General features: G+C 37.6%; 1 protein-coding gene across 6 annotated transcripts in view; it reads left to right on the top strand.

Moving 5' to 3' along the window:
- The window catches only part of LOC132665746 (piezo-type mechanosensitive ion channel component 2), a 476941-nt gene that overhangs the window by 153904 nt on the left and 305724 nt on the right, over nucleotides 1-17313 (top strand). For all 6 annotated transcript variants that reach the window (XM_078435431.2, XM_078435426.2, XM_078435427.2 and 3 more), the window contains exon 3: nucleotides 7877-8002. In XM_078435431.2, coding sequence (XP_078291557.1) covers nucleotides 7877-8002 — 126 coding nt within the window. The remainder of the gene's footprint in view (nucleotides 1-7876; nucleotides 8003-17313) is intronic.

Here is a 17313-nt window from a genome sequence, read left to right as displayed (position 1 = left end):
CTCAAAAATAAATAAATGTTAAAAAACATTTAAAAATAATTATATGTGAGTTCTATGAACAAAGATACCCCAACAAATTAGATAACCTAATTGAAATGGTGAATTTTCTAGAAACATAAATATTACCAAAATTGACACAAAAAGGAAACAGAGAATGTAGAAAGACTTATAAAAGTAAAAAATTGAATCAGTAATCGAAAACCTGTCAGCAAAATCTTGTACCAGATAGCTTCTCTGATAAATTCTACCAAATATCTAAAGAAAAATTAACACCAATACTTCTCAGTCTTTTCCAAAAACTAGAATAGAATAGGAGGGAATATTTCCTAACTCATTCTGTGGTACCAGTGTTACCAAGTAACAAAGCCAGAGACAACACAAAAGGGGAAAAAAAACAACAAAACTGCAATCGAGTATCCTTTATGAATATAGATGTAGAAGTCTTCAGTGAAATACGAGCAAAAATAGCACTTTGAAAGGATTATACATTGTGACTAAGTGGAGTTTATTTTATCATGCAAAGATGGTTCAACATAAGAAAGTCAATCAGTGTAACACACAACATGAATAGGACAAAAGGGGAAAAAATGACAATCCTTTCGATTGACCCATATTTGGCCATTAAAGAAGTAAGTTAAAATGAGGCCATTAGAGTGAGCCCTAATCTAGTCTGTCTGGTGTTATAGAAGGGGGATGTTTGGACCCATAGAGATACCACGGATACATGTACACAGAGAAAAGACCATGTGAGGGCTTAATGGGAAGGCATCCACCCGAGGGCAAGTGAAACAGAGAGGCCTCAGAAGAAGCCAGAAATTGCTGACATCTTGATCTTGGATGTCTTGCCTCCAGAACTGTGAGAAAATAAATTTCCGTTGGTTAAGCCACCCAGTTGTGGTACTTTGTTCTGGCAGCCTTAGCAAATGAATACATCCATCTACTTTTACAGTTGCCAGTCAACATTGTACAGCAAGTTCTGGCCAAGAAGTTGGGTGAAAAAAAAGTAAAAGACTACCAAAGTAGAAAAGAAAAAGTAAAACTGTTCTTATTTGCAGATAGCATGTTCCTACATATAGAAAATTTCAAAGAATCTACAAAAATACTACCAGAGTTAATAAAGAAATTCGGCTAAGTTTCAGGACGCAAGATCAACACACGCACACACAGACACAGACACGTACACACACAAAAGATCAATACACAAAAATCAGTTTTGTTTCTGTCCATGGGAAATGAACAATCTGTAGAAAAATTAACAAAACAATTCTCTTTACATTAGCAAATCAAATAATAAAATACCTACAGATAAACTTAACCAGGTGAACGACTTGTACACTGAAAATGTCAAACATGCTGACACAAATGAAAGAAGATTGAAATAAAGGGAAAGATATCTTGTACTTATGGGTTAGAAGATTTAATATTCTTAAGAATGTCATTATTACCCCAAACAAGCTGTAGATAATGTGCGAATCCAATGAAAATTCTAATGGCCTTTATTTGCAGAAATAAAAAAAGCTAATCTTCAAGTTCATATGGAATTGCAAGGGGTCCCAAATAGCCAAAACGGTTGAAAAAAAGAAGAATCAAGTCTCAGCACTCATACTTCTACTTCCTGATTTTAATAGATTTTAATACTCACTCCAAAGCTACAGTAATCAAAACAATATGGAATTTCTATAAAGATAAAAGTGTAAGCCAATAAAATAGAATTGAGTGTTCTCCATAGAAGATGTGCACATGGCCAACAGGTACATGAAAAGATGCTCAACATCATTAGTCATTAGGGAAATGGAAATCAAAACCACAATGTGATACCATTTGACATCCACTAGAATGACTCATTACTATAGTAAATAATAATTTAAAAAATCAGAAAATACCAAGTGCTGACAGAGATATGGAGAACTTGAAAATCTTGTGCATGGTTTGCAGGAATGTAAAATGTGGGAATAGCTTGGCTGCTCCTCGAAAAGCTAAATATATAATTACCATACGATCATATGCAATTCATTTCCTAAGTATGTACATAAAATAAGTGGAAAAAGTACTCTAACATAAATACATGTACATGCATGTCCACACCAGCACTGTTCACAGTAGTCAAAAGGTAGATACAACCTAAATATCCATCAACAGATGAATAAATGAAGAAATGTTCATCCATACAAAGGAATAATACTCAGCCATAAAATGAGTGAAGTACACACACAACAACATGGATGAACCTTGAGAACATTATGCTAAGGGAAAAGAAGCCAGACACCAAAGGCCACGTATCGTATGATAATATTTATATGGAATATCCATAGAGACAGAAAGCTGACTTGTGGTTTCCAGGGAGAAGGAAAAGCAGGAATTGAGAAAAAGTAACTGCTTCATGGATGCTTTTGGAGTGATGAAAATGTTTTGTAAAGTATATAGAAGCAATGGTTTCACAACACTGTGGATATACATATAGAATATATGTATATTCACAATGTGAACCAGGATTATCTTAAAATAGGGAGATAAAATCAATTGAATATCTCTCAGGTTCAACAAACCCTTAGAGGGATTTCTCGGTAGCCCAAGAGAAGATCCCATCAAAACCTGCACAATATTTATCTTTGAGGCAAAACAGTGTCTTGGGAAATTGTTTGTGTGTCCCACATATGCCATCTATATATCACATACAATATTTATATATTATATACATAATATATGTATAATATATAAATCAAGAAATGTTAATGTAAGGGAATACTTGATAAGTAAAACCCAGTTATTCATATCATATAAGTATACATTATTTGACTGATCTTGAGAAAATTTTATCTCTGTGTGTTAATCCTTAGTTGTCCCTAATGAAAGCAATAAAAACTACAGTAGAATTGAGAAGAAATCAAAAGATTAATTCCCTTCCCTTCTGCTTCCTTTTATTTTGAGCTTTTCATTTTCCTAAAAGGCTAATAAAATTTAACTTCCTTAAGCTATGTTTTTAAGTAACTGACCACATGCCAAAAGCATATTATGCCAAAAGTTAGAGAAACCTGAAGAAAATGCATTTTAGAACGAAATGTACATTTTAGCTGTATATATATTTTATGTTTATGACATTTTAAATCTTTATGCTTCATTTTTTTTGGGGGGGCGGTTCCGTATTTTCCCTGAGAGTATTTTATGGGCTCCTCTGCCTTAGGTCCACGCAAGCAGCATTCACTAATGCTTCCACGTCAACATTAGAAACACAGAAGTCAATACCCTGAGCTCAGAGCCTGGGGAGAGCCATCGCCCCAGCAACCATGGCAGTGGATGGGGGCGGTTAACACAGTTGCTGAAAAGAGTGAGTTAGGACATGTGTGTGGTTTCTCACTTTGCCTCAAAGATAAATATTGCCCAGGTTTTGATGGGATCTTCTCTTGGGCTACCGAGAAATCCCTTTTTCCTGTATGGGTTTGTTGAAAGTAGACCTGAGAGATATTCAACTAATGGTGTCTCCGTATTTTAAGGTAACCCTGGCTCATTCTTCTTTCCCAACATCAGATTAGTAATCAAGGCAGTGAGACTGTGGCAAGCAGTTTTTTAACCACTAAAGAAGGATTTTATGCTGAAATGAGATAATGTAACTTTTGGTTAGATCTTAAAGATGTGTGTGTGTGTGTGTGTGTGTAACACAAGTATACTTAAATATAAAATTATATGCACTATATTATATATATAGCTTATGTATTTATCATTATGTAAATATAAAGATATAATTTATTTATACATACAAATTCATAAGTATACTACATACTTATCAGGTATATATTTGTCATATAAATAAATTTTATTTGTACGTAAAACTTTATAGTTTCAAAGGCCTGGGGGCCCGTGTAATCAATTCCCCAGAGTTGCATGACCAGAGGCAGGCCAAGGACCAGAATGTAGACCATCCAGTCCGGCACCTACCTAGTCCTCTCCAGAGCAGAGTTGCAGAAGTGTACTCTTTAATTCACAGAACAGTTTTATTTTAGGATTATTCAGAGAGCATCTCTCGTACCCCATTCTCATTCCTATTTCCTGCCTCCCCATAGGAAACTCCTTAAATGTGTTTTAGACATATATTAACTATACATAAATACATTTGTGTTAAACATATATGTTATTTTTCCAGATCTGTGTTCTTGATTCATCTGAATTATTTTGTGGTCTGTATCCCACAAAATAATTGTCCCATTTTGTTTCTTATTATTTTTTAACCCATTTTTTTAAAGATCTACATAGGTGGTTCTACTTTCATGCACCTAATGGTTGCACATATTTTAAGATGCACATTCAGCACATTTTTACGTATTCATCTCTCGACTGGCAGAAAATTAGAATATCTCCAAATCTCTGCTGCTACAGACAAGGATGATGAATGTTATTACTCAAGTCCCCATGTAGACCTGTTGCAAAAATTTCTCTGGACTTTATAACTCAGAATGTGGCTGCCAAGTCAGAGACTTAGGCGTACTTATGTACTGACTTCCAGGAAGGCTGTACCAATTTCACGCTATTACTGTAATATTGTTTCCCCTCGGAAAAAAACTCAAACTCAATATTATGGAAATATATACATATGTATACACACACATGTATGTATATATACATATACATATATATACACACACATATATATGCTTATGTATTTATAAATAAATATATAATTTATAGATAAATTTATAAATTTAAATATAAATTATATATTTACTTATGTTATATATAAGTATATATTATATATGTTTATATATTTATTTATAAACATATTATATATGTTTATATATATATGTATATATATGTGTGTGTGTATATATATATACATATATACATATATATATATATATATATATATATATATATAAATTTGAGAGAGAGCACGGGGGAGAGGGGCAGAGGCAGAGAGAGAGAATATCCCAATCAGGCTCCATGATCATGCTCAGTCCAGAGCCTGACATGGAGCCCGATCTCCTGACACTGGGATCGTGACCTGTCGTGAAATGGAGTCAGAAGCTCAACCAATTGAGCCACCCAGGCACCCCAATATTATAGATATCATAATTTTTGCTAATATGATGGGTGTAAGGGGTGCCTGGGTGGCTCCGTTGGTTGAGAGTCCAACTTCAGCTCAGGCCATATCTCACAGTTTGTGAGTTCAAGCCCTGCATCGGGCTCTGTGCTGACAGCTCAGAGCCTGGAGCCGACTTTGGATTCTGTGTCTCCCTCTCTCTCTGCCCCTCCCCTGCTCTCTCTCTCTCTCTCTCTCTCAAAAATAAATAAATTAAAAAAAAAAACTTTTTAAATGTGATGGGTGAAAAATGTTAACCCATTTTTGGTTTAACTCTAATGACTTAAATAATGTCTTTCCACTTTTAGTTTCTCTGTATAAATATATTGCCCTCTCAAGTTTTCCCTTGTAAGACCTATGTAGATGTTTTGTTCACTTCTCTCTTGGTTCAGTGGTCTTCTTGTTGATGTTCAGGCATTCCTTGTCTATTGAAATATTAATCTCAGTAATGTCATCTCTAATCTTAGATGTCCCAGCTAATCATCTGTCTGTGAATTCTATTTATAGTGGTGTCTATTGAATTTTCTATTTTAATGTAGTCAAACTCATATTTATTTATTTATTTATTTATTTATTTACTTACTTACTTTATTTATCTTTATTTTTATAGCTTATATTTTGGGTCTTATGTTAGAGGCAATCTCCATGGAAATCCAAAGCACAGAGTTATTCTTCCATATTTTCATCTACTGACTTTAGAATGTTATCTTTCACATTTAGGTCTTTATTTACTGGAAGATCACCTTTATGACAGGGATTCAGTATTATTTTTATTATTTTTTTATTGAAGTCAATTTTTCACCTGCTAGATAGCCTATTCTTCTTCTCTTGGCTTGTGGGGTCAACTTTGACATTCATCAAGCTCATATGAGTAAATTACTTTTTTTTTTTCTGAACTGTATGTGGTATTCCATTTGACTTTTCTTCCTTTCTGTAAGGGAACTAAGTTTCTGTTTGTTTTGTTTTAACTTCCGGGTTTAGAGCATACCTTAATTGTCTGGTAGGACAAATAAACCTCACCTATTTTTTATCTCAAAATTTCAAAATTGGCCTGGCAATTCTGAGGTTTTTGTTCTTCCAAATACATTTTTAAATAAGTTTGTTGAGTTCTTCAAAAATTCTTTTCTTACATATTTTGGAATATGTTTGTTGATGGCCTGAAAGTTTCTCTCTCTTCTCAGACTGGTTTTCAAGACTATCAACTGATTGAATCAGCCCTGCCCAAATTATCAGGGATAATATCCTTACTTAAAGTCAGTTGATTATGGACTTCAATCATATCTCTAAATTCATGACAATGTCTAGATTAGTGTTAGATTAAAAAACTGGGGACTATAGTCCAGCCAAATTGATACATTGGCAAAACCATTTACAATACAGTTTTGGTTGCTAATTTAGGTTGTATCTTGTTTTCTATTTGATTATTGTTAATATAAAGGAACTATATTGATTTTTATATGATGATCTAAATCATTTTCCGAATTCTTGTATCCTAATAGTTGGTCTGTGGCTTCACTTTGGCATTCTATATTGATTATATCATCTACAAATAGCTTCATTTGCTCATATTGTCTGCAAATAATTGTAGTTATTACAATTCTTCATTCTTTTTCTTATCTTATAACGTTGGCCTATGCACCCAGTGATATGTTAAGTGGTGGCAAGGATAGCAAGTGTCCTTGATCATTCTCTGACATTAATGTATGTCTAAAATTCCACCACAAGTAGATTGCTTGTTTTAGCTGTGGTGTAATACCTTCATCATATTAAGGATATTTCCTTCTATTCCTAGTTTATTGAGCGTTACTTTCTTTTATCACAAATAGAAATTGACTTTATGAATGCTTCTTCTGCATCCATTTAGAAAATTATATCAGCCCACTGGTGTGTGACTTACACATATGCATTTGTTAATGTTAAATACTTGTGTCTCTGTAATAAATAAACCCTAGCTCATTATTATTTTCTTAGTATAGTTGACACAAAATGTTTTATTAGTTTCAGGTGTACAACATAGTGATTCAGTTTTTCTCTGTGTTCAAGTGTAGCTACCATCTGTCACCATGCAATGCTATAATATATACCATTGACTATATTCCTTATGCTGTACCTTTTATTCCCATGACTTATTTATTCCATAACTAGAAGTCTGTATCTTTCACTCCCTTTGATCCATTTTGCCCGTCCCTCTACCCCTCTCCCTCAAAAGCCACCAGTTTGTTTTTGTATTACAGGTCTCTTTTAACCCCTAGCTTAATGTGCTGTATTCCATTTTTACTCTGCTAATTCAGTTGGTTAGCAAATATCTTTTTTAATAATTTGTGTCTATGTTCATAGGTAAAACTGGCTTCAAATTCCTTTTTATTTTCTAGCCTTGTTTTATTTTGAATTTAAAGTTACTCTAACTTTGTAAAATATTTTGGGCAACTTCCCTTCTTTTCCTATTTTCCGAAACTACTTTGATAAGATAGTGTTTTTTTTCCCCTTTAACTTTGGCAGAGCTCTCTTATAATACTTTCTGGGCCAGGGGCTATTTGTGGTCCATTTTGTGGTAATTTGTCATATAATAAGTAGGAAAGCATCGTTCTTTCACATTGGATTTTTAATCAATGTTAATTGTACAATTTTACAAAGGGAACTTTGTAACTAAAAATTAAGAGAGTAATTACTACACTTGACACACTTCTGGGTGTGTCTATATAATAGATTCGGCAGAAACGGAATCCACGTGGAATGCTGCAAAGGTCAGAGCGAGTGTGTTGCATCTGAAGCGCCCTCACCGTCTCTGTGTTTCTTACCTTCTAGGACATACGGGCCGGTTATTAAAGTCTCTGTGCTTCACCAGTCTTTCCTTCCTGTTGCTTCACATCATTTTCCACATCACGTTGGCCAGCCTGGAAGCTCAACATCGTATCGGACCTGGTTACAACTGTGAGTGTTATGGTGACTTTTTCTTCATATTATGTATGAATAAAGCTGTGTGCTGTAATGCTTATAGAAATCTGTACGACAATTACATCATGAAATCCACAATCATTTGTGGTCATTTGGCAATCCTGTATGAGAAACACATATAAGGAAACTGTCATGGAAAATTACAAGTAAATTACTTAATGAATGTTCAACAAAAATTAGGTATTTGGGCCCTATTTGTATGTAAGACATTATTACTGGGCTTAATCTAAAAAAAAATCAAGATATATATATCTTGATATATATATCATATATATATATATCTCAAGATATATATATGTGTATGTATATATATGAATATATGTATATATATGTATATGTATATATACACACGTACATACACACACATATACACACACACACACACACATATGGTGACTATATATGTATACATATATATATGTATACATATACATATATATAGGTATATGTACATATATAGTCCCTGGAGCATATGGTACAGCTAGTGAGGCAAGACATATACAGTTTCTTTTTTTTTTTTTTTTTTTTTTAAATTTTTTTTCTTTTTTTTAATTTTTTTTCCAACGTTTTTTTATTTTTTATTTTTGGGACAGAGAGAGACAGAGCATGAACGGGGGAGGGGCAGAGAGAGAGGGAGACACAGAATCGGAAACAGGCTCCAGGCTCCGAGCCGTCAGCCCAGAGCCTGACGCGGGGCTCGAACTCACGGACCGCGAGATCGTGACCTGGCTGAAGTCGGACGCTTAACCGACTGCGCCACCCAGGCGCCCCGAGACATATACAGTTTCTAACATCATTACCATGAGTACAGAAATTGAATAACTTATGACTGTGACCTCAGTCCTATTCTACTATTCTACCTCTATACTATTCTACAGTATAATGTAAGATTTCATATAACTTTATGGGAAAAATGTAATGACACAGAGTTTCTTTTTTTAATTGGGAGTATTTTATTGCTACTCACAGGGAAATAGTATGTTTGTATGCATTATATTTTGAAGTTATGATCTGAGAAAGTCAACATATATATTCTTCATCTAGGTGACATCATCTTTCCAAAAGTAACGTGCTATCAGATAATTTGAGTTCAGTTTTTATAGGATGTGTGACTGTCATTTGAAAAAACAGAAGCATTTCAAGTAGATGGAATACATTCCACCTGTTTTAAGTTAGGCCTAAAGAAACCCTGAGATATTTGAAAAAGATTATAATAACTGTTTTAAATTGTCAGTTTTTCTTTGAGGAACCTATTTGTAGGTTTTCAACTTCCTGATTTTTCATAAAGGCAAGCACAAGTGATATGAAGTAAACCTATCCTTTCCTGTCAAATAAAAAAAAGGTCAAAATTCTTCATGAATCAAAGACTGTTAACATAAATATAGTGAGATATTCTTTAGCAAAATTCATATTTATAAATTATTCAGTATCCTTCACCATCTAACTTTTAGGAATCTACAGTTTACAGATCTAAAGTTAGTATTCATTTTGGCCATTTTATTGAATTCAAAACTCATTGGAAACCAATGCCTATCAAAATGGTTTTGATTTAAAAATCTATGATTGAAGATATAGTTCTTGTTTTTCAAATTGAGATATAATTCATATACCATAAATTTCACCTATGTAAGGAATATAGTTCAGTGGTTTTTGGAGTGTGCAGCCATCCCCGCTATCTGATTCCAGAAAATTTTCATCACCCCAAAGAGAACCACCCCGTGCATGGAACAGTTATTTCTCGTTCCCTTTTCACCCAGCCCTAATTTAATTTCTGCCTCTGTTAGACTTACCTGTTCTAGAAATTTCATCAAAGAAGTATGTGATATGTAACCTGTTGTGTCTAGCTTTTCTCACATAGCATGATGATTTCGAGGTTCATCCATGTTGTAGCATGTATTGCTGTTTTGTTCCTTTTCGTGGCTGAAGAATATTCCACTGTTAACAGGAATTGTTAACAATGTTGTTTTGCTGTTTGGTAAAAGTCAGCTCTTTATTCAAAACTTGAAAAAATAAAGTGTTTAAATCATAACACTTTAGTTCCTTTAGTTATGCTATAATGATAGAAAGCATTTATTACGTTTGGCCAGGTTCAGATCTTTTTGGACTTAGGAGAAATGTCAGCAGCTGTATTTTCTCATGTGTTTCCATCACAAATCCTTTAGAGATTTCTTAAGAAGGCATTCGTAGGATCATAAGGAAGGTTGTCTGAATAAAAGACTGTTTCATGAATAATGAGTTGTCTGTCACTGGAAGTATTTAATCACAGGATATATTACAACTTATCAGATTTTAAAATTTTAAGTTTATAAATATCTTGCCCATTTCTACTGAGTGATATTGTGGAAACAACTGTACCAGAGGGTGTCTAGATTAGGAAGTGCACTTCATCATTTCTTCTGACCCAGAGTCTAGGTATTTCTGGGTTTTTTTAATTTTTTTTTTTAACGTTTATTTATTTTTGACACAGAGAGAGACAGAGCATGAACCGGGGAGGGTCAGAGAGAGGGAGACACAGAATTGAAACAGGCTCCAGGCTCTGAGCTGTCACCACAGAGCCCGACGCGGGACTCGAAACGTGGACTGTGAGATCATGACCTGAGCTGAAGTCGGCCGCTCAACCAACTGAGCCACCCAGGCGCCCCTCTGGGTTTTTTTTAATCAAAATGATGATTTGCCACAATTCTACAAAAGTCAAAACACAAATGTAATATGAAATGTTAAAACAGTATTCCCCTTTCCACATTTATAAATATATTTACTCTATGTATGGCCTCCCTTATGAGGTAGACACAGAGACAGACAGACAGGAAGACATACAGACTTACACACACACATACACATGGAAATTTGTTCCTCCCTTGTCTCCTCCTTCCCAGGCAAGGATCCAAATTGCCTGGATCCTGTGGATGGGCCCTGCATTCATGCCATGAGAAGTCCACACTTCTCAGTGGTGAAGGTATGGAGGCCATCTTCGGTGTATTCAAAGCTGGCCTCTTGACATAGCATTCTGTACAACTCAACCTTGAGTTAGGTCTGCCTTTACTAACCTCACATCCTAAATATTTGGGCTTGTAGATACCAAGATATTTCCATGTGTCTGTCAAAGATATTTTTATTCATGCACAATTACCTTCTGCTGTCATTGTTCGCTGCAGTGTAACTTGAATATGTCCTGATGTCACATCCTGCCTTCCCTTCCTTTTTTGACATCTCCATACAAAAGCTCTATTCTGTTCCACAGAGAGCCGATATAATGGAGGTCATAACAGTAAATTTTATTTCTACCACGTTAAATTCTAATGTGAAGTTTGTCCCTACAAAAGTTAATATTGCAATTTGCAGTTGCAGTATTTTTGATGAGGTCACCAACAGAGAAGGGATGCGCTAAAGACTGTGTTAGAAAAAGGAATTTGAACTCTTTGCTGTCAGTCATAAGCCCCTTGAAAGTGAGTTTACAGAAATCATAAATTTCTTCTGAAAAACGAGTGATGCATGTAACACTGTTGGCTCATCGGGTGTTACAGAGTTTTTTGGTCCAGTTTCGTGTGTAGCATTTAAAAGCAATACATTCTTGAAAAGGGATAAAAGGGACAGGCAAACAAACTTCAGAGCTTTGCAAACTAGGTTAGTCCAAAATTGACACAGACCAGGTTTTCAGCCTCGAGCATTTTTTAATGATCAAGTTATATAAACTCCAGAAAATACTGTTAGAGTGGGTAATGGAAACACTGACTTTTAATTTAGAGTTGACTTCACTTCAGTAATGTTATTGTTCCTTGACCATTTGGAGTTTCGATTACACCATCAGAGTTGTAAACACAAACCCAGCTAGTCTGATATCCCACATTTGAAGGGTAGCCCTTTTTTGGCATCTGTAGACACAGAGCAGCAAAATTTCAAACAAAAAGACACAACGTGTCTTGGCCAGCATTGCTGTGCATTTTGAATGCTTTCTCTCTGCTCCAGACATTGGTAAATGAAAATGCAATAGCCCACACAGGTCAGATTTCCCAATCATATTCAAATTCAAGACCACCATGTGCTCATTTATATGTGTTTAATTTTGTTTTCCTACCTATTCCTTTCCCCATTTGAAACTCATATACTCTTACCCTCATTATAGCAAAAGCTCCCAGGATCCCTCAGGAATCTAAGACACATGTCTGGGGGACAACAGTAGCATTTATAAATATTGAGTCATTGAAAGTTCTCGTTCCCCTAGAGCCCTGTGAATATTAACTGGCAGTAGTAAAGAGTTTTTCAAACCAGCCTATTTAGTTTCTGACTAGCTGGCAGGTTTGTTAAAGGTGCCATTGTGCAGACCTGAAACGTAACCCCCACACCCCCTCTTTCTCTCTCTTTCTTCATTTCCAAAATGGTGCTTATAGGTAAGTGAGGAAATCTATGGGGCAGGGGTGGGGGAACCCGTGTAAATTTTCCTCAAACATGTGTTGTGCCGCTTACTAAAATATTTTCATTCCATCAAACCTATATTATTTAAATAAATGTAAACCCGGTTTCAATTATGTCATTACAGATTCCATAGAAGTAGTTTGTTTGACTCACTGGTGGATGTGTGGCAACACTAGTGAAATTTCAAGGCCAGTCTGGCTTCTTGTGCGGTGCTAAAGTGCGTTATTGATCGGAAGGACCTTTTGAGTTTGAAACTCTGAAGGAGAAATCGGTGGTGATAATAGGTGCTATTTGTAGAGCGTCTACTAACTGGTAGGCCCCAAGGATCATTACGTTCCCTTTCTAATTAATGATTCCTTTTTCTTGTCACAGATGAGCCCGGATATCCTTACGTAGGGCACTCCATACTCATGGCCCTGGTCCGTTCTCTGAGCAAATCTTTAGGGTAGGTTAGGGTCTGCAGATGGCCAGCTGTGCATTGCCTATGGGCACCCCCTGAAGAGTTGAGTGGGAGCTGCCATCCACTCCAGGCTCTGAGAGCCAGGCTGGAGTAAGCTGGATGCAGGGGATCATTTTATTGCCACAAAGAGGCAGTCTGCTGGCCAAGCCTTGCCCCGGTGGGGCTGTGCCTTTTATGAGCTGTCTGCCCCAAGATGGTGCCTTTCTTTTGTATACATGCGGTGTCTATCTGCTGGTGGCGCTGAGGTAGGGATGAGGCTAATGATGGATGAGACAGGGGTAAGGAGTGAGGGTAGCATTGAGTGTGACAGTGAAGAAATGAGCAAGTGAGTCATCCACGCTGCCACACGTCTGAACTGGGATCTGAGCACTGACCTGCCTGGCTTTCCACCTTCTTTCCTTCTTTTTTTTTTTTTTCTTAACATGTATATATTTACTTGGGGAGGGGAGGGGTAGAGAGAAGGAGAGAGAGAATCCCAAGCAGGCTTCATGCCGCCAACACAGAGCCCGATATGGGGCTCAAACTCGGGAACTGTGAGATCGTGGCCTGAGCCAAAGCCAAGAGTTGGACGCTTAACTGACTGAGCCACCTAGGTGCCCCAACCATCTTTCCTTCTATTTGGGGAACTCCTGATTCCCAATCTATTTAGGATTGTGTCCTCCATTGCACTTTCTAGGACTTCGGAGTAGTCTAGTTTCAAAGGATTTACATATGTTTCTGGTATGTCCTCATAATATTTCCTTTGCTTTATTAGATTGCAGCATTCAGTTAGAGTCTTTCCTCCTGAATGACAGAGGATCAGATCAACTGCTTTCTCCCTCTTTTGGGGCAGAGTGGGGGAGCATCTAGAGTTCTGATTTTCCACACTAAGAGCACAGGAAACTAGGCCTAGAAGCCCATTGACCAAGAGGTTATTATAGGCCTTAATAGTACTTTATCCTGATGCTCGTCTATCCCAAAACATGAGGGTCTCTGTGCTGAGACCCAATATATGAAACATTAACATGGGACAAGAACACTGAGGGACAGATGTGGGCCTGGCAGTTCGGCATCTCATCGGATGGGGTGGGTGCATGGAGTGAGCCATTCTTATAGACATTCTGATTTCTGGTGCCAATGCTGACCTCGCTCTTGGCACATGTAGACAGAATCATGCTCATGGTTAATCGTGCTAATTGGAGATAGACCCTTAGATTTGCAGTCATCTGATGAGTCCATCCTTGTAGAAGTAACCTCTATGGATAGTCTTTATTTTTTACATTTCACACAGTACTATGGAGGGAAGAGTGAATATTTATGAAGTGGGAGGTAAAATATGTAAAAGGAAGCTATCCCTACACTTGCTTTACCGGTAATTTTTGAAGTTACTTTCTGCTGCTTGCTTTCTTTATGTAATTCTTTTTTTTTAATGTTTATTCATCTTTGAGAGACAGAGAGAGAGAGAGCATGAGCGGGGAAGGGGCAGAGAGAGGGAGACACAGAATCGGAAGCAGGCTCCAGGCTCTGAGCTGTCAGCACAGAGCCTGACACGGAGCTCGAACCCACGAACTGGGAGATCATGACCTGAGCCGAAGTCAGATGCTCAACTGACTGAGCCACCCAGGCGCCCCTCTGCTGCTTGCTTTCTTATTGAAGTTATCCTGGAGTCGCCAACAGGTGACATCGGGGAGAGCCTTGATTCTCCTCCTTCTTCTCTTCTTCTCTCCCCTGAAACCTTCGTGAATCGACAAACTGCCCCTCAATACAACAGTTAAAAAAAAAAACAAAACCCTGGACCAAGTTCCCTGGTCATTTGTGCCAGGATGAGGGTACTGGTCTAATTTTCTCTTAACTAAAATAGTCTAAAAGTGTCTGGATTGTACATACACTTACGATTGCATTTATTGTAAGTGCAGTTAGCCTTAGGTGTTATTTCCTTCAGTCCCTGGTAATTGAGGCAGCTTGCTTTTTCCATCCCCCGACACGCTTAGGCACGTGCCAGCCTGTGATAGAGCCTGGCGCTCGTCACTGTGGGCAAGGAAGGCTGTTCCAGTCTAAGACTAATTTATGATCCGTACTCTCTGGATGGGAAGCATTGCTGAAAGAGAACTCTAGCAACCTGAGATTTGATGGCTTCTACTTTCTTGGAATAACAAATGCATTCAGTTTTTACTGCCAAAAGCCAGAATTCTCCAGGCGAGAGGAAGGATTGAGAGGGTAGCACCATGTGGGAGAGAAACCCCATCAGGATGAGAATCTCTTAGGCCAGTACCTTGTTGATACCCTGATTTCTCTTGGACTAATAGTCAGGCAGTGACGTTCGGTTTACGTAGTGTTTTTCAAATAGAATATTCGTTTTATTGTGAGAAATATTTGGCATGAGAATTGTGTATACTATTCACTACTGGAGCAGAGGCAGGATCTTATGTGATGGTAGGTAAGTTACTCATCTCTGTGTTTCAGCGTCCTTGCTTGTAAATGTCTGCCATCTCAAGGCCTGTTTGTGGCGGTTGAGTTAATACAGGCAATGCCCTTAGCACAGTGCCCAGCCCATAGCAAGTGCTCATTAGGTATAAGCTATTATTACTGTTGTCACTATCATTAGATAATGATAGCACAGCTATCATGTAGCACAGCTACAAGGTGACAGAAATTTCTCAGAACTGAATCCCACCTCCAAATTATACACAGTCACATGGATGCACCTTCGAAATTATGAAATGTGTGAAACTTACATGGTACCAGATAATTCTGTATTCCAATCTTTATCTTAATTTCCTACTAATTCTGTTATATTTGGATTGATGCGACTCTACCCTGTGTGGTCGAAATCATGGCTGATAGGGTGAAATGGTGCTGATTGGAAGGTGGTGTCAATGACATGTGTCTTTAGTGACCCTCCAGCCTCCTTCAGTACTGTTTTTTCCCCTTTTCTTCAAGAGCACCTCCCCCATTGAGAGATCCCTGCCCCATGGCTGTACTGCTGGGTCTGGCCTGGACTCGTGAATACATCAGAGCCCTCTCCTCATTCCTTTCCTGCCCTGAAGCTTGTCACCCACCCCATGCCCTCCAGCATAGAGGGATAAATACTAACATATTCACTGTTTACTACCTTTTCTATGTTACAGAATTTTAGACAAGGCAAAGGCTGAAAATGTTAGGAAGAGAAGTGCTAACTTTTGTTTTGTTTTGTTTTGGAAAATTAAACGAGCACTTAACTCATATTATCCCACTTAATTCCTCCTATGTCTCTTAAAACATAGTGGCTCTCGCTACCGTGGATGTGAGGACTAGAGGTGAAGAGTGTCTTCCGTTAGGTCACTCAGTTAGTGGCAGAACCAGAATTCAAACTGAGGTCTTTCGGACTCCACAGACCACATCATTTCTAATGTGCTGTGCAGCCTTGTAAGTGTGCGGGGAAAACTTTATGGAGAAATGGGGCTTTGGCTAATTAGATTTTGAGAGAGAGATAAGACTAGGACACACACTTTTTGGAGGATCTGTTGAGGGAGAGGATAATTAATCAATCGCACTTACTCTAGGTAAAGCATTAATGGTTGGTAGTATGTTTTACTTGGTAAATATTGGTGTTTAAGAATATCTTCACCCCCAAAAGCGAACAATGTGGACTCTACAGAGGCTTCCTGGTTGGGCGCATGGATGTACGTTTGCCACAGGGAATGCATATTTCCTGGTCCTTCCGGATCTACTGTCCCTGTCTGCCTCACCTCATGTGGATCCTCTATCAGCTTGCTAACAATGGAGGCCTTCTGGTCTGTGAGCGGTTTTAATCTGTATTTATCAAGCCTGAGAAAATTGGAGTTTTGGTTTTTTTTTTTCCTGAAGAGGTAAATCAGTCAATAAATCAAGATTATGTGGGCTGCGTTTCGGCGCACGGACATCTACTTCCCTGAAATGTGAATCTCTGAGATCCTGGGTCCTGAGGCAGTTTCCAGAATGACACATAATACCGTCTGATCTTTTCTTTTGAAGACAATAGTCTTCCAAATATTTGAAGGCAGCTGTGATATCACATCTAAGTATTTGTTCCAGATCCATCCTGAGTCCCTCCCCTGTGCTGTCTGCTCAGCTGGTCAGCGTCTTGTGTGGCTGATCGGATAAGAAAGCATCAATGTCTTATCAGGTGGGGAAACTGTGGTTTCAGTTTCCAGAAACTGGTAACAGACCTCACAGGGCTGTGACTTTCCTTGTTCTCGAGACTGTCCTTTTTTCCCATCAGCTAAACTTACAGGTCTGTCATGGATTGTATATTTGCCATGTAGATCTTTCATCACCTAAGATATCAGATCTATTTCTTATGAATCCAACTTCTAATTCCCTTAAGGCAGATGTGCCCCCATCCCCCATCCTTGACTTGGGATTTTGATTCTCCTTGAGTAGAACTCTTTCCTTACCATGCAGCATTCTCCTCTTA

The sequence above is a fragment of the Panthera onca genome, chromosome D3 (genome assembly GCF_046562875.1).
Source record: "Panthera onca isolate mPanOnc1 chromosome D3, mPanOnc1 haplotype 2, whole genome shotgun sequence".
Classification (NCBI taxonomy): Eukaryota; Metazoa; Chordata; class Mammalia; order Carnivora; family Felidae; genus Panthera; species Panthera onca.
This window is presented reverse-complemented; position numbering and strand designations above follow the sequence as displayed.